Genomic DNA, 23,969 nt, shown 5'->3' on the forward strand with positions numbered 1-23,969 from the left:
TGACTGGGTGGGCAGTGGAGGCTGATAGATGAGGTAATAAGTAAAGCTATGGTGTAAGGGAACTATGGTGGGGGAACATGAGGAGATTACAGCTTGTTTTTGCTGTAAGCAAATAACCAACAAACAGTGATGAAACTTTTTCCCGAATGCTGTGTGCACTAAATCATCCCCATGTTTTCTGCTATTTTTACAATTGTGGGTTGCAAAGTAGATGTTTTCTTACCATTTTGTAGATGCAGAAACTGAGACTTGAGTTGTTTACTCGAAGTTCACCAGCTAGTTAGTCAGCAGCTGAGCTTACCTGTGTGGCACTTACCCAGCTGCAATGGGGCCTAGTCTCCTATTGTTTCCTGGGATGTGCAGGTGTTCTGCTGCAGACACACAGTGCACTTAAGGTGCTCATTCTGAGGGCCCTGGAAACTTGCAGAAAGAACAGTCTCTCTTTTTTTAAATCTTTTTTGTTGTTGTTGTTGAGCTCTACATTTTTCTCTGCTCTGCTTCCTACCTCTCCACTCCCCACTTCAACCCTCTTCCAAGGTCCCCATGCTCCCAATTTACTTGGGAGATTTTGTCTTTTTCTACTTCCCATGTAGATTAGATCTATGTATGTCTCTCTTAGGGTCCTCATTGTTGTCTAGGTTTTCTGGAATTATGATTTATAGGCTGGTTTTCTTTGCTTTATGTTTAAAAACCACTTATGAGTGAGTACATGTGATAATTCTCTTTCTGGGTCTGGGTTACCACACTCAAAATGATGTTTTCTAGCTCCACCCATTTGCCTGCAAATTTTAAGCTGTCGTTATTTTTTTCTGTTGGGTAGTACTCCATTGTGTAAATGTACCACATTTTTCTTATCCATTCTTTGGTCAAGGGGCATTTAGGTTGCTTCCAGGTTCTGGCTATGACAAACAATGCTTCTATTAACATAGTTGAGCACATGTCCTTGTGATACAGCTGAACATCCTTTGGGTATATACCCAAAAGTGGTATTACTGGGTTTTGAGGAAGGTTGTTTCCTAATTTTCTGAGAAATCTCCACACTGACATCCAAAGGGGCGGTACCAGCTTGCATTCCCACCAGCAATGCAGGAGTGTTCTTTTTACCCCACAACCTCTCCAGCATAAGTTTTCATCAGTGTTTTTAATCTTGGCCATTCTTTCAGGTGTAAAATGGAAGCTGAGAGTTGTTTTGATTTGCATTTCTCTGATGAATAAGGATGTTGAGCATTTCCTTAAGTATCTTTTAGCCATTTTCGATTCCTCTGTGAAGAGTTCTCTATTTAGGTCTGTACTCCATTTTTTTAAAAATTTGGATTATTTGTTCTTTTGATGATCAATTTTTTGAGTTCTTTGTATATTTTGGAGATCAGACCTCTGTCTAATGTGGGGTTAGTGAAGGTCTTTTCCCATTCTCTAAGCTGTTGTTTTATCTTGTTGACTGTGTCTGTCCTTTGCTTTACAAAAACTTTTCAGTTTCAGGAGGTCCCATTTATTCATTGTTTCTCTTAGTGTCTGTGCTACTAGGGTTATATTTAAGAAGCAATCTCCTGTGCTAATACATTCAAGTGTACTTCCCACTTTCTCTTCTATGAGGTTCAGTGTGGCTGGCTTAATGTTGAGATCTTTGAACCATTTGGACTTGAGTTTTGTGCATGGTGATAGATATGGCTCTGTTTTCATTTTTCTACATGTTGATACCCAATTATGCCAGCACCATTTGTTAAATATGCCAGTAGGCTAAATATGGATACACCAACAGTACAGAAGAACTTTGGGTGACTGTCCAGGTAGTGAGATGTCTCTGTCAATTCTAGAGTTTTTAAAGTTGCTTCCTTTTTGTTTACATAGGTAATATTATATCCTTCTGGAGTCTTTGATGGAGTTGAAGAATTTGTAGTTATAGTTATAGTTTTCCTTAGTTATTATAAAAGATAAAGTAAATAAAAATATTGTAACTGTAATTCTTGCTTGGTATCTGTTTTGTTATATGCAATTTTACTATGTTAAAGTTAAAGCCTTTATTTTTCTTTAAACAGAAAAGGGGAAATGGTATGGGAGGTCCTTCTGTTTATGTGTTACTTTTATTGGTTAATGAGTAAAGAAACTGCCTTGGACTGTTGATAGAGCAGATCTTAGGTAGGTGGGGAAAGCTAAATGGACTCTGGGAAGGCAGAGTTGGAGAGATGCCATGGAGCTGCAGGAGACAGACGTACTGAAACTTTGCTGGTAAGCCACAACCTCGTGGTGATACACAGGTTAATGGAGATGGCTTAAATTAAGATCTGAGTTAGCCAATAAGAAGCTAGAGCTAATGGGCCAAGCAGTGATTTAATTAATATAGTTTCTGTGTGGATATTTTGGGGCTAAGCATCCAGAAACAAATGAGCGGTCCCCTGCAACAGAAAATAACTCTATTATTTATCTTACCTTGATGAATTTAAAGTTTTATACCTAAGGCATTTTCTTTCATAACTTGTATTGCATCCTAAAACTATCCTTTTAGACCTCAAAACATTTCCTTAGATAAACAATTTAAGCTTTATGTCTCTCAAGCTTATACACTTTGTATCTCTTTTGTGAGTTTCTTTTCTGAATTGGTAACAAGGAAAACTGTAATTATCTAGTCTCAAACTCCTACCAGAGACCCAAGAAGGATAAACTATTACCTGAGTAGCAAACCCCTTTCAGAACCAAGGCTCAGCAGGGCAGCACCACTTATATTGCAGTGAAGAAGCTGTGGGTCAGCTGATGTATGACAGCATGACTGTTGCCCAAGGATGCAGCCTCCATCACCAGCACTGTTCTTGGGTAAGGGTTTCCTGAGAGGTCGTCCTCAGCTGTGTATCTCTTCCAAGTTTTTTCAGACTCTTCTCTCAGGCTCAGTTCTAGTGCTGAGGAGGCCTGTCTTTTTGTCCCCATGGTGACCAGTAACCAGGCCTTGTGTTGGTTTTGGTTTTTCTAATTTGAGGTTGTGGGATCCCCTGGTGTGGCTGAGGTTTTTATGCTCTGGAAACCCCAGCTGTGGTGTGATCATGAGGCAGGGCTTATGTGATGTTGGGACCTGCCACAGACCACAGGCCCCACAAGCCCTGGGCAGCACACCGTGCTTCTCCATGCTCCACTCGGGAAGCTTTGGGTTATTCTAGCTGGAAACTGTGGCACCATGGAATTTTCTGGGGTTAGAACTGTGTGTCTTTGTCTCACCACATCCAGTCCCGCAGAGGCAAGGACTGCTCGGAGGCCTGGGTTGTACTGAGGCTCCTGGCCCCACCACAGCTGTGTCTGTTCATTAAGTGAGATCGTCTGCTACATCAGGAACCCCTGATAAAAGTGGCAATAAAAGAGCCAGCTAGTAGACAGACCAATCGACCTAGAGTCTCCCCTGCCTGTTGCTCCTCTGATTTCTTTCACCACCTGCCCCATCCCTGCCTTACTGAGTTTTTTCAGGCTTCTCCCTCGCCTGATTTTTAATATATCCGAGTATCAAGAATATCAGTAGAGTGTGAATGACTTAATCTTATGCAACTTGGGCCTCTTCCTGAGTCTCTGAGTTGGCTCTTCTGGATACCGAGGTTGGGCCCTGCCATGTGATTCAGTTGGTGGTGGGATCAGGCTTTGAAATTGGATAGGATGCTGCTTTGTGTCCCCAGACCTTTCTACTTCTGTATCCTGCCCATCTTTGGAGTCATACGCCTAGCTGGGAAGGCCCCCAAACACTCAGACACTAAGATGGTGATGGTTTGGATAAGAATGGTCCCCACAGGTTCATAGGTTTGACTACTTGGTCCCCAGTTGGTAGAAATTTTGGGAAGGATTTAGGGGTGTGGCCTTATTGCAGGTGTATCACTGATTGTGGGCTTTTATAGTTCAAAAGACTTGTGACATTCCCGGTGTGATTTTTCTGCCTCATGCTTGTGGATCGAGATGTGAGCTCACAGCTGTTCTTGTTACCATGCCTTTGCTCTGCCATTGGGGACTTTTACCCACTGAAACTAAGCCCAATTAAATGTTTTCTTTTTTAGGTTGTCTTGGTCATGATGCTATTATCATATGCTCTTATCTTAACAATAGGAAAGTAACTAAGACAAAGACCATGACTTCTAAAAGCTCCTGGTAGTCCTTGCCCAGAGGAGAATGGATTTTAGCTGCCCAGAGTCCTTGGCTGATACTTGCTTAGGAGACTGTGGTACACAAGCCTTTGGCAGCCCCTTTGTGAGGCTTTCCGCTACATAGGTTCATCACGGGTAGTAATGGTGTATGGGTAGCTGAGTCCTGAGAACTCACCTGAGTGGAAAGAACTCAGTAGAGTCTAGTCACACACACTTCTCAGACAGCATTGTAGCATTGCTGTCTAGATGTTGGCCAAGTGCAGGTAGGTCATTGGCCTTTTGTGTCTGGAAATACAATGGAGTGACCTATGGTATAGTCATTAGGATGTGTAAGAACCTCTCAGACCATATTCTGAATGTCTTTGAGGGCATCTCTGATCTCTACAGCTTTTCTCTCTGATATATAATCTGTTATAATAGAACGGCTCAGCATGATGAGAATCTATAACAAACTTGGTCCCTTGCATAGGCATAGCGCAATCCTTACCAAACCATAGACCTTTAATTCATGGACGGGGTCCTGGCAAGAAATCTTTGAGTCTGTGTACCCTGAATTTCTATCAGCAATATTCCAAACCATTTTGCGGGACGAGCTGATAGCTTCTGTGGCTCTCCCATGTCACCTCTAGTCACACATGCCACCACTGGTACCTTTACTCAAGCTTGCTTGCATGGCCTCCTTTCCATCCACCATAATGGAACCTGTCAGACTGTCACAGACTTCAGGAAAGACCATGATGTGTGGCCTTGAGAGAGGCAGGTCAGATTTGTTCCTCAGGGACATTTCCCCCAGAGAATGACAGAAAGCAGGAAGACAGCAAGCTGATGAAAGGTCGTGAGAACTCTGGATTTGATAGTAGCCAACTATCGTGTGATACAAGGCAGGCAAGACACAGAAAAATGGGACTGCTGTCACGATGAGTCAGAGCCCTGATTATCAAATTTTGGAATTGGGAGGAATATTTTCAGGAGACGTGTCCAAATTCTCGTGTTTCTACAGATCCCCTTTAGAAGTAGGCAGGGTGATGAGAAATCAGAGAACGAGAAGTTTTCAGGAAGTTCAAGTGGTTATTCCTTATCTCTGGTATTGCTCAAGCACTTGCATCAGACTCACAGGCTTCTGTTCCCTCTGATTTCACCAGTGGAAACATTAATTTGTTTCTTCCTTTCTTTTTTAAAGATTATTTATATGTTTTTATTTTACATGCATTGGTGTTTGACCTGCATGTATGTCTGTATGTGTTGAATCCTCTGGATCTGAAGTTACAGACAGTTGTGAGCTGCCGTGTGGGTGTTGGAAATTAAACCCAGGTTTTCTGGAGAGAAGTCAGTGCTCTTAACCCCTGATCCATCTCCCCAGCCTTGGAAACATCAGTTTCTAGTCAGGCCTTGTGCTGCTGCTCCAAGTGTTGTGAGAACAATAGAAGAACAAGAAGAAAGCTCCTTTCCATAAAACTTTCCTCAGCTTCCCCAGAGAGAAAATGAACATCATCCCGAGACTATCACCCGAGCCTTTGCTGGAGTTGTGAAATGTAGTAATATGAGCGGCGGGGCTGGGTCCCCAAAACCCCAGCCGCCTGGCTCGGCTAGCCTATGCCCCGAAATAATTACACAGATACTGTATTCTTTTAAACACTGCTCTGGCCCATTTCTAATCATCTGTGTAGCGCCCCTAGGTGCGCTTACCGGGAAGATTCTAGCCTAAGTCCATCCTGGGTCGGAGCTTCAGAGCTTCATCGCGTGTGTCTGCCCAGGAGCCGGGAGCATGGCGGATGTCTGCTCCCGAGAGGAGAGCTGTGGAGTCTGACCTCACTTCCTCTTCCTCCTGGCATTCTGTTCTGTCTACTCCTCCCACCTATCTCCTAACCAATGAGAGCCAAGCAGCTTTACCCGAAATAATTACACAGATACTGTATTCTTTTAAACACTGCTCTGGCCCATTTCTAATCATCTGTGTAGCGCCCCTAGATGCGCTTACCGGGAAGATTCTAGCCTAAGTCCATCCTGGGTCGGAGCTTCAGAGCTTCATCGCGTGTGTCTGCCCAGGAGCCGGGAGCATGGCGGACGTCTGCTCCCGAGAGGAGAGCTGTGGAGTCTGACCTCACTTCCTCTTCCTCCTGGCATTCTGTTCTGTCTACTCCTCCCACCTATCTCCTAACCAATGAGAGCCAAGCAGCTTCTTTTATTTTAACCAATGACCTTCCTCCATCAGTGAAAGGCCAAATTGTCTAATGATTTGAAACTCTTTCCTTTCTGTGACTCTATTTCTAATCTGCAAAATGGATTCAATGAGTAGGATTTATCATTAGGGTTAGATGATGAGTAAAAAATGGGTTCACTTTACCAAATTCCCTGGACTTGAGTTTGTAAGAAACACCACGGTTATTTAACTTCTAAATCAAACAGGTGGGTGTGGCAACACATGCATTTTGGAGACAGAGGCAGGCCCGTCTCTGAGTTGAACTCATAGAGAGTTCAAGGCTAAACAAGGCTACATAATGAGACTGTCTATAAAGCAAAACAACTAAAGATATGGAAGAGACAGAAAGAGTGACTATTATTGCTTGGTAAACCCTCGACTGTTTTCACTGCTGATGCATGCCCTCTTATTGAAAAGTCACCCTTTTGTTGGCTCCATCCCTCTTCCTGCCGTTTCCTAATCAGAGGGCACACATAGCAGTGTCTCTAGAAACTGCACCAGTGAAGGAGCTGGCAGGAACTTGAAACTCCTTGCTCAAGGGACACACATACTTTCCTAGTGTCTCCCCTTCCAGGCTTTGCCCTGTCCTCCTTTTTCAAGCTTAAGGTCTAATCCCTTGGTCCTTTGGGTACTTCCCTTGAGTAGTGAATGAGTAGAGCTCAGCTGGTACCTCTGTTCTATGTCTTATCCCTTTCTTATTTAATGACAGGAGCCATGCTCCTAGCTCTAGGCCATCCTCCTGTCTGAAGCCACCCTCTTTCATGTTCCCTCTCTGGCTTTGACCTCTACTCTCTGGGGTTCCTTGAGGTTTAATGTTTGGACTGGGCTGTTACCTCCATACTGACAGAGACTGGGTTGTCTTTACAGGCTCTTTTTTTTTTCCTTTTCTCGAGACAGGGCTTCTCTGTGTAACAGTCCTAGCTGTACTGGAACTCATTTGGTAGCCCAGGCAGACCTTGAACTCACAGAGATCCACCTGCATTTTCCTCCCACGTGCTGTGATTAAAGGTGTGCACCACCCCTGCCTGGCTCATTACAGGCTCTTAAAGCTACAATGGAGCAGCCAGTAAAGACGGAGGGCTCAAGATTATTTACATCCATAGATGGCCGTGAGCTAGTGCATGCAGTTATTATGGTGTTACTTTGGTGAGCTTCTCTCACTGAGCCTAGAATTTTCATCTGTGAGTGGGACAGAGGCCTGCATCAGAGGAAAGGTTGTCATAGGTTCCTACAAGTAATCGTTCATTTTCCTGCTCAGCTGACATGAAGAAAGCTTGCAGTTATCAGGTATTGTGTTAACTGAATCATTGTCTTCCTTTACCCTTTTCAGGATGCCGAGGGCCAGACAGGGTTTTGCCTTTTAAAGGCACCACAGGAAAGGGGGAGCTATACTGAGAGGCCAGGTGGGGCTTTGGTAGATAGAGGGGTAGGAAAGACTGTTGCTGGTAGGTACTTGAGTCTGCAAGAAACACGATGTGTGCAGGTGCCTGAGACAAAGCACACATTCCCATCTTATGAGCAGACACTGAGTGTTTACCACAGGCTGAGAGAGAATGGTAGAAAATGCAAGACTGAATCTTTTCTGTTGTATGGTTGCTGTCAGTGTGGGCAACCACACCAATGCACAGGATGATATCTGGACATTGTGAGCTCAGGGATGGTCACTAGTACTCACTTCACATGAGGTTCTCAAATGGGACATTGAAAATGTGCTCAAAGAATGGAGGAGTGATCTGTAAGCTGATGTGTATGTTTAGGAGATAGAGTGAGCCAACAACCAAAGCTCCCCAAACTCTGCCGAGCCATATGGATAAGGTGGAAAACAGATGTCCTTCAGCTGACCAGGTCAGAGAAGGCCTCCAGGATGGCAGTACAAGTGGATACTGGAAGCAGGAGTGAGAAACACTAAGAAAAGCAGGAAGGGGGTGTTCCTGTAGAGCAGTGCAGAAGCCCATGTTTGGTGGACTAGGGAGAAGATGAACGTAGGGTTGAATGTAGCCGAGGAAATGAGCTGAGTCTGTGGGCTCCCAGGTGGTTAGATCTGAGAAATACTAACTGTTCCTGCTGAGGCCTGTCTGGGCCCCAGGAAGCAGGTAGGGTGTAGGGTCCTAGGCACCTTGTAGGCCTGACGTCCCACTAAAGTAGTACAGGGGGCCTGGGGACAGCTGTGGCCAGGATGATGGAGGAATTTCTACAGTAATGGGATTGGGCCTAGCTTTGTATCTCAAGAGACAGAGATATAATCAAGTTCTACTGAAATAACAAACATTTTCAGTCATTAAATATGTAATTTAGAAACAACAGCCTATTTGTGCTATTTGTCTGGAAGTGCTGACTTCTTTGAGGCAGGTTTGTTTGTAAGAAATTAGGCATTGTTGCAGTGTTATAGGAGTTATTGGAGGCTGGGTTTATTGTGGGACCTTTTGCAGAACTAAAGGGCCAGATGTAGGTGTGGAGGTCATTTTTGTGGGGGAAGAAGTACTCTGCCGAAAGTATCCTGTATCATTTGCCTCTGGTTTTTGTTGTAGGGGGTCACTTGTTTGTTTCCTGGCTGCTCAAACTCCCCAAAGAACCACATAGAAACTGTATTAATTAAATCACTGCTTGGCCATTAGCTTTAGCTTCTTATTGGCTAACTCTTACATATTAATTTAACCCACCTCCATTAATCTGTGTATCGCCACGTGGTTGTGGCTTACTGGCAACATTAGGCGTCTGTCTCTAGCTGTGCCTTCATGGCTTCTCCCTGACTCCGCCCTTCTTTCTCCCAACATTCAGTTTAGTTTTCCCTGCCTAGGTTTACTCTACCCTATCACAGGCCAAGGCAGTTTCTTTATTAACCAATGGTATTCACAGCATACAGAGGGGAATCCCACATCAGGTGGCTATAAAAGCTGCCATAAACTAAGTGGATTGAAACAACACACTATTTTGTAGAATTAAGTGGATCAAAACCATGTATATTATTTTTTTCTTTTTTTTTATTGAGAAAAGGAGAAAAAAAAAACAAGTTTCCACCTCCTCCCAGCCTCCCATTTCCCTCCCCCTCCTCCCACTCTTTGCCCCCTCCTCCCACCCTTCTCCCCCTCCCCCTACTCCTTTCCCCCTCCCTCTCCAGTCTAAAGAGCAGTCAGGGTTTTCTGCCCTGTGGTAAGTCCTAGGTCCTCCCCCCTCCGTTCATATCTAGGAAGGTGAACATCCAAACTGGCTAGGCTCCCACAAAGCCATCACATTACGTAGGATCAAAACCCCGTGCCATGCATATTATTATCTTACAGTTCTGTAGGCTGAGAGTCTGGCCCATGTCTCACTGAATTAAAATCACGCTGGGTTTCCAGTGAAGAATCTCTGATCTTTTCTAGTTTCTGCAGGTCTCCTCTATTCTTTGGCTTAAGGTTCCATCTTCACAGCTCACAATGGCTAGGCTAGTTTTTTTTTTCCCTCATGTTTCCTTAATCAGATCTGATGCATCTCCCTTCCTTGGTTCCATTGGACCTATTACTGGTTGTTTTTGTGTTGTTGAGACCAAATTCCTGCCAGAAACAACATAAGAAAAGATTTATTTTGGTTCAAGATTTCTGAAGATTCGGTCCGTAGGTGATTTAAAATGTCTTGAAGTTGACAATGATTAGCCTGTCTGGATAATTTAAGAAAATGTCTCTCTTGTTGCCTATAATTCTTTCTTTAACCTTACCCCTCCCCCCACCATGTAATTTAACATTTTCACAGATTCTCAGGATTAGGACATCTTTGGGGAGCATTATTCTGTCTTCCACAATTTGTTAGCCTTGTTCTAGAAACTGAAGATGTAAGGATTAGGAGGAAAGCTACCCAGCTACCCCAGGTACCACGGAGGAGCCTGTACCCTGTCCCTGTGCAGCCTCCATGGTGCAGAGTGTGTCTTCTTTTTGTTTTTCTTTCATCTTTTTTCTTTTTGGTTTTTGAAGACAGGGTTTCTCTATGTAGCCTTGTCTGTCCTGGTACTCACTCTGTAGACCAGGCTGGCTTCGGAACTCAGAGATTCACCTGCCACTGCTGGGATTAAAAGTGTGCACTAACACTGCCTGCATGTGCCTTCTTTACTTCCTAAAGTCCACTGAAGTTTTTGGGCTCAGCTTCAGTGTTTCTTCCTCCAGGTGGCTCATTTTCCCCACCTCATTTAATGTTCTAGACAGTTGTTCTCATAATCAACAAACCTCCCCCAAACTGGTCCCTTCCTAAGTGCTGCCATTAGATAAAATAAGGTTTCTCTCCACATTGCTACATTTTAGAGCCAATATTCTTTGTCTTGGGACGCTGCCCAGCATATGGTGTGATGTTTATTCACAGCCTTGTGCTGTGCCCATCAACTGCTATAGTAGTCTGTGACAATTAAGTATCTCCAGATGTTTCGAGATGTTTCCTGGGAAGTAGTCTTGGGGGTTGAAAATCACCAGAGGGAAGTTTGACTTCTGTATTCTGTGGACATGACTACTGTGTCTCAGAACCTGCAGAGGTATCACTACTTAGGAGATGCTCAACACATCCTGGCTGAATGAAATCGTAAATCTGTGTTAATCTACGATTAACTAAGTTACTGCTTGTGAGAAGCAGATACCTGCTTTTCATAGCCCAGTTATTCTAGAAACACCTGGGAGCCTTGGAGAAGTCACATTCTTAGGTTCTAATCAGAGAGTGAAATCACAGTCTGGGGGCATCTTCATTGTTAAAGGTGCAACATCTATTTTTCAAAAAGAATTGGCTTGCTGTGTGACCTAGCAGCTTCTCTCCCTGAAATATACCCAGAGGGATTAAAAATAGAGCCTGAAACAGATGCTTGAATACAAAAATATTCATGGAACATATATTTGCCTCAAATTAGGAGACACTCCAGCATCCGTAGACAGACGGGGAAACCTGTATTCAGGGGGCAGGATGTAGTTCAGTTTGTAGAGTGCTTGTCTGCAATGCAGAGCTCAGAGCTCTATTTCCAAGTGCCACATAAACTGAGGGTGGTGTTGCATACCTATTACTTCAGCACTTGCATAGTAGGGATACTAGGGTCAGAAGTTCAGAGTCAGGTGTGGATACACAGAGAATTCAAGAACAGCCTAGGTAGGCTACATGAGACCTGGTTTCAAAACAAAACAGAAATATGTCTGTATAAGCAAATGTTCTTCAGCCCTAAAAAGGAATAAATTTCTGACGTGTATTATGTTATGGCTAGGCCTTAAAGACACCAAAGAGAAATGACTTTACCAAGTAGATTCTACTTGAGACAGAAAACTGAAGAGGATGAATGGGGAAGTTTTTTTTTGTTTTGTTTTTTAACAATTCATGTTTACATTTTGGGATGACAAAAATGTTCTAGAGATGGCTAATGGTGACATTTATACAGCAATATGAACTCTCTTTATGATACTGAATTTTACACTTAAAACCACCAATTTATGCTATTTTATGATGCAAAAAGAGATTCTACATCCCAGCAAGCTCCAGAAATCAGTAGTGTAGGAATGGGAATGGAAACCATATGGGCCACATGAGTTCTGATGGCACTTTCAGGTCCTTAGCAGTTGGAATGGGCATACCTACCCTAGTTCACCTGCTTACCCTTCTATGAGGTTGCGTGTACCACCCTCTGTAGCAACCAGGCAAGCAAACATACAACTTTATAGAGAGTAGACAGGCTTCTGAGAGGATGCCCAGCTGGTGGGGACACTCATCTGGGTGTCTGATATCCTGTTCATGGGGCAACTCTTACACAGTTCTAGCTGGTTCTTGCCATGTGGGAAGCCTGACTATGGATAAGAAGTACAGAATCTGAGTTTTTTTTTTTTATTTTTTTATTTTATTTTTCGAGACAGGGTTTTTCCGTAGCTTTTGGTTCCTGTCCTGGAACTAGCTCTTGTAGACCAGGCTGGCCTCAAACTCACAGAGATCCGCCTGCCTTTGCCTCCCGAGTGCTGGGATTAAAGGCATGCGCCACCACCGCCTGGCTCAGAATCTGAGTTTTAATGGAGAGTGTCCTTATGTTTAAATATTAGCAACTTATTTGCCAAAGAACAGGCAAACAAACTACATGTGTGTCTAATTGAACGAACCCTGCAGGGGTCTGATCTAGTCTTTGGCTTCTGGGAGCTCACAGACTTGAGCCCTCCACTCTTCCCATCCCCACAGGATGCTCTGACCCCAGTGTTTTTCTTTGATCTTCTGAAACTTTAAGAGCATTAAACTTGTTACAGACAGGCCAGTGAGGGGCAGGAGCACTGACATCTTCAAGTTGGGGTCTTAACTCTGCCATCTGTGAGCTGGGTTGACCTAAATGACTTCTTTCTTCCATATGGCTTGGTAGTATAAAGGAAGAAAGAAAGAGAGAAAGAGGGAGAAGGAGAGAGAGAGGGAGGGAGGGAAGAAGAGAGGAAGGGGGGAAAAAGAGAGAGGGGGGGAAGAGAGAATGAAGAATGAATGAATGAATATGTTGGGCTCAGAGCATGTCACCGGCTTGATCTAAAGCCCAGAAGCTGGTGGAGAGACTCATGGGAGTGGGATGCAGGCTCTGGAGTTTTGGGCAGCACCAACATCAGTGGCATCTTTCCATTTCTGCAGGGGGTGGAGGAAAGCGCAAAGGGAAAAGCAAGAAGTGGAAGGAAATCCTGAAGTTTCCTCACATCAGCCAGTGTGACGACCTCCGAAGAACCATAGGTAAGGAACACTTTAGCTGCCAAAGTCTCTGTACAGCCAGGCCAGTGCAACTCAGCTAAGCAGATACAGGAATTCTGGCTCCACCTGCCATCTTTGGCTAATGGGCCAAAAATACAACCAGTATTTGTTCACTATTTGGTATGTGCCAGGATGAACTGTTACTTCCTTGGTATCTTTGAGGCAGGTGTTGTTATTTTATTCCAGAAGGGAAAACTGAAGCACAATGACTGTTTAAATGGCCCGCAGTACTCCAGATCAAGGGAGAGCAAAGAAGATGGGCCATGGCTAGCTGGAGTCCCCAGGCAGAACGCCCTGATTTTCCTAGATCCCATGCATCCTGCTCTTGGGAGGCCACTCTGTTTTAGGCTTACCATCCCTCTTACTTGGGAGGCTGGTCTTCATGATGGAACCAGCAGCCTATTGACTCAGCCTAGTTGTCTTTAGTCCTAACATGGGCTTAGCTCCTGTAGGGACTAGCAAACACACTAAATGGGTCTGCTGAACTCAATATATCTCTGCCATCCAGATGAAAAAAGTCTGCATATTTTTCTTTACTGAGTTCATGTACTTCTTAAGAGTATAAAAACATGCAAATATGATTTGCAGGGATTTCTGGTTACAAACAGGAAGGAGTAGATGCAGTATTCTCTGTCCCTTTCTACCAAGGGAAACTCTGGGAAACAGACGATTCTGGAAGGTAGAGCGAAGGCAGATGGGTGAGGACATTGAGATGTGAGGAATAAAAGGTTTTTCTTTTTGTTCCTGACAAAGTCTTGTGGGAAGCAAAGCCTAATATGCTAGTGCATATGGACAAAAAAAGCCCTTCTTCACCAGAAAAAAAAAAGAGCTAACCTGTTCCTTCTTGAAAGGAGCAGATAGGGCTGGATAGTTGGCTCAGTGGTTAAGAACACTGGCTGCTCTTCCAGAGTACCCAGGTTTAATTCCCAGAACCCATATGGTAGCTCACAACCATCTGTAACTCTAGTTCCAAAAAATCCAATGCCTTTGTTGGGTGCCTTAAATACCAGGCATGCACATTGTATACATACATATATGCAGACAAAATATCCATCACCTAAAATAAAGTATTTAAAAAGTAAATGTTTAGAAAAGCACACACAGTGTAACTTGTATACTGTGCAGACCTGCTTCTTTGGCTATACCTGCATTGACAAACTCACTTAGACTTTGTCTTGTATAGCCTCTGTATACAATATATGTATATGTATACTATATATATGCAATATATATGTATACTATATATATGTATAGTCTATAATCAGTGTAGATCACTATTACAGATAACATGGACTGAGTGGCTTGAACTATAGACAGAAATTTCTGTCCTGCCTGGTCTCGCAGCCTTTCAGTCCCTAAGAAACACACAGAGGCTTATGTTAATTATAAACTAGTTGGCCTATTAGCTGAGGCTCATTATTAAGTAGCTCTTACAACTTAAATTAACTGATAATTTTTATCTATGTTTAGTCATGTAACTTGGTACCTTTTCTTAGTAAGACCTTTTCATCTTGCTTCCTCTGTGTCTGGCTGGTGACTGTGTCTCTGCCTTTCCTCTTCTCAGAATTCTCCTTGTCTGGTCACCTTGCTTATACTTCCTGCCTGGCTACTGGCCAATCAGCGTTTTATTAAACTCATACGAGTGACAAATCTTTACAGTGTACAAGCACATTATCCCACAGCATTGAACAATAGATGTCCACTTTTGTTTCATTCTAGATGTCCAAGATGAAGGACCATTTCTGCTTTGTAGATGGTTTCCTTGTGACCTTCACAATAGAAGGAAGCACACTTTCTCATTCCTTTCCCTGTTAGGGCTCTGTTCCCATTCATATGGCTCCTCTCTTAATCCATTGTGTTGGATATTAGAGTTCATCAGGTGTATTTTGATAATGATGCAGACATTCAGTTCATTAGTAACCTGATCCTAGATCCCAAGTCAGCATCCTCTTCCTTTCTACTTCTGTTCTCTGAGGGACATATAGCTTCTCTTTTGAAGGGGAGCTAATTGTCCCTACCTAGACTCCAGCTATATCCAGGTATTTCATATAAGTTTAGGGGCCTTCATTGCACCCTTCTCTCCTAGGGGGCTTCTTGCTTATCCTTCAACTCCTGGCTTCCCTATTCTGTTCACTTCTGGGTTTGAGGTCTGGGAGCACAAGATTATGCTGTCAGAGTTTCCTGGACCATGGACCCTTACCCAACAGCTCTACCCTGTTTAAGTCCATTTTCAGGTCTCTTGGTGGAGTCTCTACCCATGGGTATGAGAACCAGGCCTGCTGTGTGAGAATGAGGTTTCAGTACTCTGAGAGGGTGTTGAAAAGCCTCTGTGTGTTGATGCAGTGTGGAAGAGGCTGGAAAAAACAGGAAGGCCGATGTAAGCTGAGGGACTGCCACACATGGGCCTGGGCCAGGGGCTGGGCCTTCTTGTCTGTTTATAGTCTGTTGCCGTGGTGTTTGCCCAGCCACTGCTGGGGTCCTACTGGAAGGATTTTTCTTACATAAAAAATCCCATTTCTTTTCTAGACCAATATACAAACCAAACAGTGGCAAACACCGTTTGTTTTTCTTGTGGACACATGAGCTCATTTTCTGAAGCTCCCTGGGAAGATGTCCCAAGACAGGCTCTGAAAAGGACCCACTAGGCAGTGTGGGGCGGTGCAGTAGAAAGGCTGTGCAACAGCGAGAGGAGCCAAGTTCACAAAGACCCTGAGATTCTGCTTAGAATCATCTAGAACAGTGGTCACTGAAAGCCACAGCCTCTCCTGCCTTCAGCCTTGCCTTGGGCAGCCACAGATCCTCTCTACCCAGACCCCCAGATGACTTAAGAAAATGACAGCTACTACTCTGTTGCACCCACACCCACATCCACTTTTCTATCCTGCTCGGAATGAACCTCTAACTCTGACCTGTGGTTCGTAGGTCCTAAGTGACAAAAAGCTTTGGCTGGGGTGAAGTCTAAGGACCCCTTTTCAGAATAATACTTTTTACATGTGCAAAATGGAATATACAGAGTTACCAAGGAAATCAGTTACTTTCAACTACAGTTATTAAATACCTTTAAAATATAAAATATAGAAATGTGTGTGCTTTTTGTTAATACTTGAAATAACGAGGTCTAACAGCTGGTTAGCAGCTATTGTGATTTTACATCTATGATGAGTATAAATGGTATTTTTGGATATCTGCAGCAACTAAGATATGAATGACTGTGCAGTTTCTGTTGGTATCAAGTCCCAGGTATTGCTAATATCGCCATGGGCATTGTATACCTTTGTAATCAAAGGAAGTGTGAATTTTTAGGCAGACCTTGATGAAAGGCTGGGTGATATATTCCTCCATGGGAGTCCACAAACCCTTGGCAGCACTGTCTCTATCTTGCCTTCTGCAGTCAGCCCTCAATGTCCTTGGGTCGTTGTCTCCTTCATCCACAGATGCTCTGGACACTCTGTTGCCCTGTGAATTCCTTAAGCTTGTTTTTATCTCTGGGGTCTTTGCCCTTGCTATCCTCTTTATCTAGAATGTCATTTCCCACACTTTGTTTTGCCAGAGTACTTTAAGGTCCCAGAAGAAATGTTACTTCCAAAAAGAAGCCATCTAAAGAAGAGCCTGCTATACTTGCATTTTTTCACATAGAGCCATTTATTAAATGGTCTGTGCTCATAAACCCATTTAAAGTCATCTTCATTTATTCATTCATTTGTATGTTTTCTGTCTTTTTCACTGGACCAACTGTTCTGTGCTAGAAGTGGCTGTGTTTTACCTGGTTCACTCCCTAAGTACTGCCTGGCACATACTAGGGCTTATTAATATTGGCTGGATGAAGAATGACACAAAATATTTAAATTAGGGCTCTTTTATTTTTTTATTTTTTTAAATTTATTTATTTATTAAAGATTTCTGTCTCTTCCCCGCCACCGCCTCCCATTTCCCTCCCCCTCCCCCAGTTAAGTCCCCCCCCCAAGCCCGAAAAGCAATCAGGGTTCCCTGTCCTGTGGGAAGTCCAAGGAACCCCCACCTCCATCCAGGTTTGTAAGTTGAGCATCCAAACTGCCTAGGCTCCCACAAAGCCAATACGTGCAGTAGGATCAGAAACCCATTGCCATTGTTCTTGAGTTCTCAGTAGTCCTCATTGTCCGCTATGTTCAGAGAGTCCGGTTTTATCCCAGGCTTTTCCAGACCCAGGCCAGCTGGTCTTGGTGAGTTCCCAGTAGAACATCCCCATTGTCTCAGTGTGTGGGTGCACCCCTCGCAGTCCTGAGTTCCTTGCTCGTGCTCTCTCTCCTTCTGCTCCTGATTTGGACCTTGAGATTTCAGTCCTGTGCTCCAATGTGGTTCTCTGTCTCTGTCTCCTTTCATCACTTGCTGAAGGTTAATGTTCAGGAGGATGCCTATATGTTTTTCTTTGGGTTCTCCTTATTTAGCTTCTCTAGGATCACTAATTATAGGCTCAATGTCCTTGGTTTATGGCTAGAAACCAAATATGAGTGAGTACATCCCATGTTCCTCTTTTTGGGTCTGGCTTACCTCACTCAGGATAGTGTTTTCTATTTCCATCCATTTGTATGCAAAATTCAAGAAGTCCTTGTTTTTTACTGCTGAGTAATACTCTAATATGTATATATTCCATACTTTCTTCATCCATTCTTCTGTTGAAGGGCATCTAGGTTGTTTCCAGGTTCTGGCTATTATAAACAATGCTGCCATGAACATAGTTGAGCATATACTTTTGTTGTATGATAGGGCCTCTCTTGGGTATATTCAAATTAGGGCTCTTTTAAAAAGAAGTTTATGACATGTATTTGCTATGACTAAATTTAACCTCAGCTAATGTTTTTGACTTAAAAGTAATGAAAGTTTTTAGACTTAGGGGTTTAAACTTGAAAGTATCTAATTTAATTCTTTTCTCTACTCCTATCCTCAAAGACAAGAAATACCAGGATAGTCATAAGAGCTAAGCCATGATCTTTTTAGCACAGTTTTAATGCTGGAAAGGAGGTGTGGGATAAAATCAGGTTTATTTAATACAGTGCACTCACAATACAGAAACGAATCAGTGACACCACTGCTAGTCCAGCTGCCGCCGCCTCTTGCTTCCAAGGGAGATGGGAAAGATCTGGAGAAGGTCACCAAGCCATGGCTTCAGTGAGCCCTCCACAGTCCAAGAGGGTGTGTGATCTTTACCCCCACCCCTGGGTTTTATTGGGTCACACATCTCCAGAGAAGACTATGTCCGTTGGGCTAAGTCATCCCAAACAATTGTCCATTGGACCAAATTCCTACAACACTGTTTAGGATGGTAAGCCTGGGTTCCTGTCTCAGTTCTTGGCCTTGTAAAGCTACAACTTGGGTGCTTAGTACAGTAATGTTAGTTTTATAGAGAATCCCTAACTCAAGGAATTTGGAATATGCTGTCTAAAACCTCCTTTCCAGTTTATAAGTGAGTGGGCAGGCTTTCAGAGCTAAATGACCCTCCCAAGAGTGTAATTCTTTGGCTTTGAACTACAGCTTTCCACTCCCTAGCACCATCTAACTGCAAACATTTGGGCCCTATGCTCCAACCAGTACCTAACCATGGAGACGCATTATGCCCTCCATGGAGCAGATGTTTCGTGTTTTTCTTCTTTATTGTGCCTTGTATATTGTGCATTGCGTACTTACCTACTTAGTCAGTGATGTTTGCATTTGCTATGTGCCACCCACCAGGGATGCAAAACAAATTCTTGCTCCCTGGAGCGTAATCACAGCTGAGCATAAGACAGTGACTAACACAGACGTGATACCTGACTGAGATCATTCCACGATGGTGAGGGACCAGTTGTTGAGCTGGAGAAGAGTGGCAAACGTTTCTACCCTTTATGCAAGGTTTTCAAGGATCTGAACCCCACTTCCTCTCCATTTGAATCTCTACTGTGGCACAGTGAAGTGGGTGGACAGATGGGTTGATGAACAGATATAGTGGCTGTCTGGATCTTACTTTCTTGGCCTATGTAGTAATAAGGGGCGGCGGGGCTGCATCCCCAACCCCCAGCCGCCTGCCCGGCTAGCTTATGCCCCAAAATAATTACACAGACACTGTATTCATTTAAACACTGCTTTGGCCCATTCCTATCTAGCCTCTTCTAGGCTAATTCTCACATATTAATTTAGCCCATTTCTAATCATCTGTGTAGCGCCCCTAGGTGCGCTTACCGGGAAGATTCTAGCCTAAGTCCATCCTGGGTCGGAGCTTCATAGCGTGCGTCTTCCCTGGAGCAGGTAGCATGGCGTCTCTCCTGCGTCTGCTCCGGAGAGCAGAGCTGTGGAGTCTGACCTCACTTCCTCTTCCTCCCAGCATTCTGTTCTGTTTACTCCTCCCACCTATCTCCTAACCAATGAGAGCCAAGCAGCTTCTTTTATTTTAACCAATGACCTTCCTCCATCATCAGAACAGTGATTGGCAGTACTAGTATTAAGACAGGAATTCCTTCCTCCTTGTATCTGCTTTTCCTGTTTGCTCCAGATTTGAGCTAAGTGATTATAGTCACAGCTGAATGAGACAGGAGGATAGGGCCCAATTACAACTTTATTAGTTAATAGGCTAATTATTCATGTTAGTTTGTTAAGAGGACCCAAATCAAAGAAGTTCTCAGAGTGTCCAAAGATTGAAAGACTGAAAACATCACTATAAAGGTAAAAGATTGTTGAGGGCTGCAGATGTTTCCCAGTGATATAAATGGTTCTGTTGGGAAAAAGTGTAGGATTTTATTTATTTATTTATTTAGCTCAGGATCATTTTACACTTTATTCCTTTATTTAGGAAAAAAAAGGTAGAAAGGGACTTGAGTGAAAGAGTTGATTATTTTACCATTTGTCAATATTTCTGATTTCTGTATCCAAAAGCTATATGATAAGTCAAAGCCCTTTCCACTCCTCTGGGGTGACACTTGTGAGGAAGGAGGCTGTTGGAAGAGAATGGCTGCTATGCTTAGTGTGTTACAATTTGCTCCAAGGCTGGGGAAAATAGAGTAGCTCTGTGGAGAGAGCCTTATACCAAAGTGTTAACTTTTCTGAGGAACAGTTAACAGGATGTCACAGCCTGGTGACATCCCCAGAGGAAAAAATAGGTTCCTATCAGGAAAGCACCCAAACCATACTAATTTGAATTAGCCTGTTCATTGGTTATTAATTCAATTTCAGTCAGCAGATATGTGAGCTCTGAGTCACCATGCGAGGTCCTTGGCCACCTGGCAAAGTGATGTTGCTGGGAGGGATGGTCTCATTACTGCTGACAAGCTCAAAGAGTTGCTCTGCTGCTGCAGGTCGGGGGTATGGAACAAGTTGCTGATTTCTTTAAGTTGTAGCTTCTTTGTGTGGAGGGAGACATTTCTGTCAAACTGGTAGAGCTATTATGTAGGCAACAGACTATCCCATATCATTATTGTCATTTTCATCATCATGTTGGTGCTGATTTAAGGACCTTTTGAGAGGACTTCTGAATTTCTCAGAAAAGTTGCACTGTGTAAGTGATGAATGGGGCCATCACTTTCTGCCTGACACTGGTGGGTGAGTGAGTAGGTTCAGTGTCCCAGAGATTGGAATTATCTGAGCCATCCTTCTTCCTAAAACACCTTCCCTCGTCCATAAGTTTCCCATGTACCTGCCTGCTTTCAATTGCACAACATATCCCAGAAGACTCAGGGTTACCCAGACTCCTCTTCTGGCTAGAAAGTTTTCTTAAAAGGAAAGCCTATGCACTGGCTAGCCCTGAGGCAGGCACTTGGGGCCTCAATTTCATTTGTAAGATAATTTTGTAGAGAAGACATGTGATTGGTATAGTTACAAATAAAATAAGTATGGCCAGACTTGATAACACATAATTACAGTCTCGGAACTCAGGCAGTAGAAGCTGGAGGGGATTGCCACAAGTATAAGTTCAGCCTGGGCTAAGTATTGAGACTGTTAAAACAAAACAAAATAACTTGATGCTGGAGAGATGACCCTGTGATTTAGAGCACTCCTTGCAGAGAAACTAGGGTTCAATTACCAGCACCCATACGGCATCTCACAACTGGCTGTAACTCCAGTTCATGGGGATTTGTTAACTTCTGACTTCCTCGAGCATCAGTTGTGCATGTGGTACACAGACATATGTGCAGACAAAACATCCACACCCACAAATAAGTTAATTAAAAATTTTTTAAATAGAAAAACAAGTGAACAGAAAACCAAACAAGCAAACAAAAGTACTCTCAAAACTCCAAATCAGTCAGTGAATGAAGACTAGATTCCATAGTTGCTGTAGAAAATTATTGCTTTTCTCTTTGGTGACTTTGTGCTCCTAGAAGGGTTTGTAGGCCAGAGGGGACAATCACATGAGTCTTTCTTGTCCTTGTGACCCAGTGCCTGTCAGACTGGTAGTGACCTCTTGATTTCATTACCAGGGTAATCAAGTGTCTGTGCACGTCACTGCTGACCTTGGGATGATAAGGCTACATCACATCTGTCATTCTGCCACTTAACCATGCTCTGATAAAGCAAAGCATCTGCTTGTCTTTGGAGGGCAAGATAATTTTAGATGTGGTAGGTCAGGTGACTGTGTGCAGCTGGCACTTTGTGAGGGTGAAGGTGGATCAGTTCCAGGTTCCGGGTCTTTATTACCTTCACAACAGGCTTGGCGCTCTTGAAGGAACCGCCTGGGCTCAGCATTGATGAGACGATTTGTGCTCTTGGTCAGTGGGTTTCTGTTGTAATTTAGAAAAAAGAAAGTGGCGTATGAGAGAGAGATGCCATGTGACAGAGCTCCAGAGGAGGGATTTTTTTATTGGGGGAATGTGAATGGGAAAAGGGGGGAGGGGAGAGTGGAGACTGGCCTCTGGGGACAGGAGTGGCAGAAAAGAAAAGAGGAGAGAGAGATAGAGACAGAGAAAAAGAGGGAGAGATGGGAGGTGGGCAGTACTATTTTAAAGGTGAACATGGTGAATGTGCACAGGAGGTGCTCTTAGTGGCTACAGCTGAGAAAGTATACCCCAACGTCAGGCCAGTATAGAGGCCCGAATACTAACAGTTTCTGCTTTTGCAATTCTCGGGATGGGGCGCTGTCAGGGGTTTCTAGATAATCTGGACTTGGGGTTTTCAGGGGCTACTATGCAGGAAGTGTGTGGGTATTACCTATCTTACCAGGCCTTTGTTACTTTCTATATTTGGGTTTCTGTATAAAACTTTATCTCAGGACTAAAATGTAAACTCCACTGTCTTACATTTTCTAGAAAGGTTTACTGGATCTTAGAAATTCAAGTGACTTGCTAAGGCAACTCTGAGGGAAATTTCCCACACTGTAACAGTTTGCCAGAAATTCTGTGACAAAGTACCACACACTGCCTAGCTTAAAAGACAGCATTTATCACCTTGGGGTTCCGAAGGCTGGGAATTCAAGTGCAAGGTGTCATCAGGGATGGGTCCTTCCTACAGACATTCCTATCCAAGCTTCTGGAAGTTTGCTGACCTTTGTGCTGCCTTGTAGATGTATCCCCCATCTGTGCCTCTTTATCTGCATAGGTGTGTGAGTGCTTACATGTCCCTTTTCTATAAGTGTGCAAAAAGTCCTTTTGGCTCAGGCTCTATCCTAATGTCTGCATTTAAAACCCATTACTTCTACGTGCCCCCTTTTCAAAATAGGGGTACATCTTGGGTTACTGGGGGCTAAGACTCCAACCTATCTTTTTGAGAAGGCTCAATTGAACCCACACCATACCTTATCTTGGCACCCATGGTGTTCAAGGAAGAGGGTATGAAAGATCTTGGTTCTGTAGGTCTAAGGTGGTACCTTCCTCCCTCTTGCAGGCCCAGGCTTATATGTTGTTACTGGGCTACAGGAATAAATGGGAGAGGATTATTTCCCTAGCCATCTTACATGGTGCTTTCCCAATTCCTCATTTTGTTGTTGTTTCAGTGATAGCAGCTGGTAAATTACTTTTCTTAAAAATATTAAACTAGCCAGGTGGTGGTGGTACATGTATTTAATCCCAGCACTTGGGAGGCATAGGCAGGCAGATTTCTGTGAGTTCCAGACCAGCCTTGTCTACAAAGCTATTTGTAGGACAGCCAAAAACCAAACCAAACCAAACCAAAACAAAACAAATGCACTAAACTTACCACTTAGGCCTAGCTATAGTTAAGACTCTTTTTTGTTTGTTTTTTTTTTTTGAGACAGGATTTCTCTGGGTAGCTCTGACTGTTCTGGAATTTGCTCTGTAGACTAGGCTGGACTTGAACTCAGAGATTTGCCTGCCTCTGCCTCCTGAGTGCTGAGATTAAAGGTGTGTGCAACTACTGGGCTCATGGTTAAGACTTTTAAGTAATGTCTTCTATCTTTTTCCTTATGTTTCTCCTACACAGTTTGGTTTACTTATTCCTCTATTGTAATGCTTGGGACTGAATCAAGGGCCTCCTGCATGAGTCCTGAAACTGATCTACACCTGCACACTATTCTCTATGTATTAATTTTTTTTCATTTCTCTCCCCACCCCACTCCTTTTCTGAGTAGTGTATATGTATTATGCATGTTTGTTGTTGTTATTGGTGATGGTGGTGATGGTGGTTGTGGTGGTGGTGGTGGTGGTGTGTGTGTGTACGCACGTGTATAACTGTGTATATGGAGGCCAGAGGATACCCTCAGCTGTTATGGTTCCTCCACCACCGCCATTTAGGAAATCCAGAGATCTTCCTGTGTTGGCTCTTCAACTCTCTGATTATAAGCACATACCAACATCCCATGGCTTTCCTTTAAAACAAAACAAAACCAAACAAGCTTGGACTCTGGAGGATCAAACTCATGCTTACAAGATAAGCATTCTACTCCAAACCCCTAGCCCTTGTTTCTTTTTTTTCTTATGTGATATAAAACTATTTCCCCTGTCATTAAAACCCTTCACCATTTGTTATATTTATTAGGTATCAATGGGAACATAATAATGAAC

The 23,969-nt window shown here is 43.5% G+C and overlaps 1 protein-coding gene across 2 annotated transcripts in view; it reads left to right on the top strand.

Annotated features, from left to right (window-relative positions):
* Grk5 (G protein-coupled receptor kinase 5) overlaps window positions 1-23,969 on the top strand; it is a 206,795-nt gene that overhangs the window by 72,773 nt on the left and 110,053 nt on the right. The window contains exon 2 of one of the 2 annotated variants that reach the window (XM_075974572.1): window positions 12,898-12,993. The exons of the other annotated variant lie outside the window; for it this stretch is intronic. Within the exon in view, the coding sequence (XP_075830687.1) occupies window positions 12,898-12,993 (96 nt within the window). The remainder of the gene's footprint in view (window positions 1-12,897; window positions 12,994-23,969) is intronic. 2 annotated transcript variants of the gene reach the window in all.

Source organism: Microtus pennsylvanicus, chromosome 5, assembly GCF_037038515.1.
Source record: "Microtus pennsylvanicus isolate mMicPen1 chromosome 5, mMicPen1.hap1, whole genome shotgun sequence".
Classification (NCBI taxonomy): Eukaryota; Metazoa; Chordata; class Mammalia; order Rodentia; family Cricetidae; genus Microtus; species Microtus pennsylvanicus.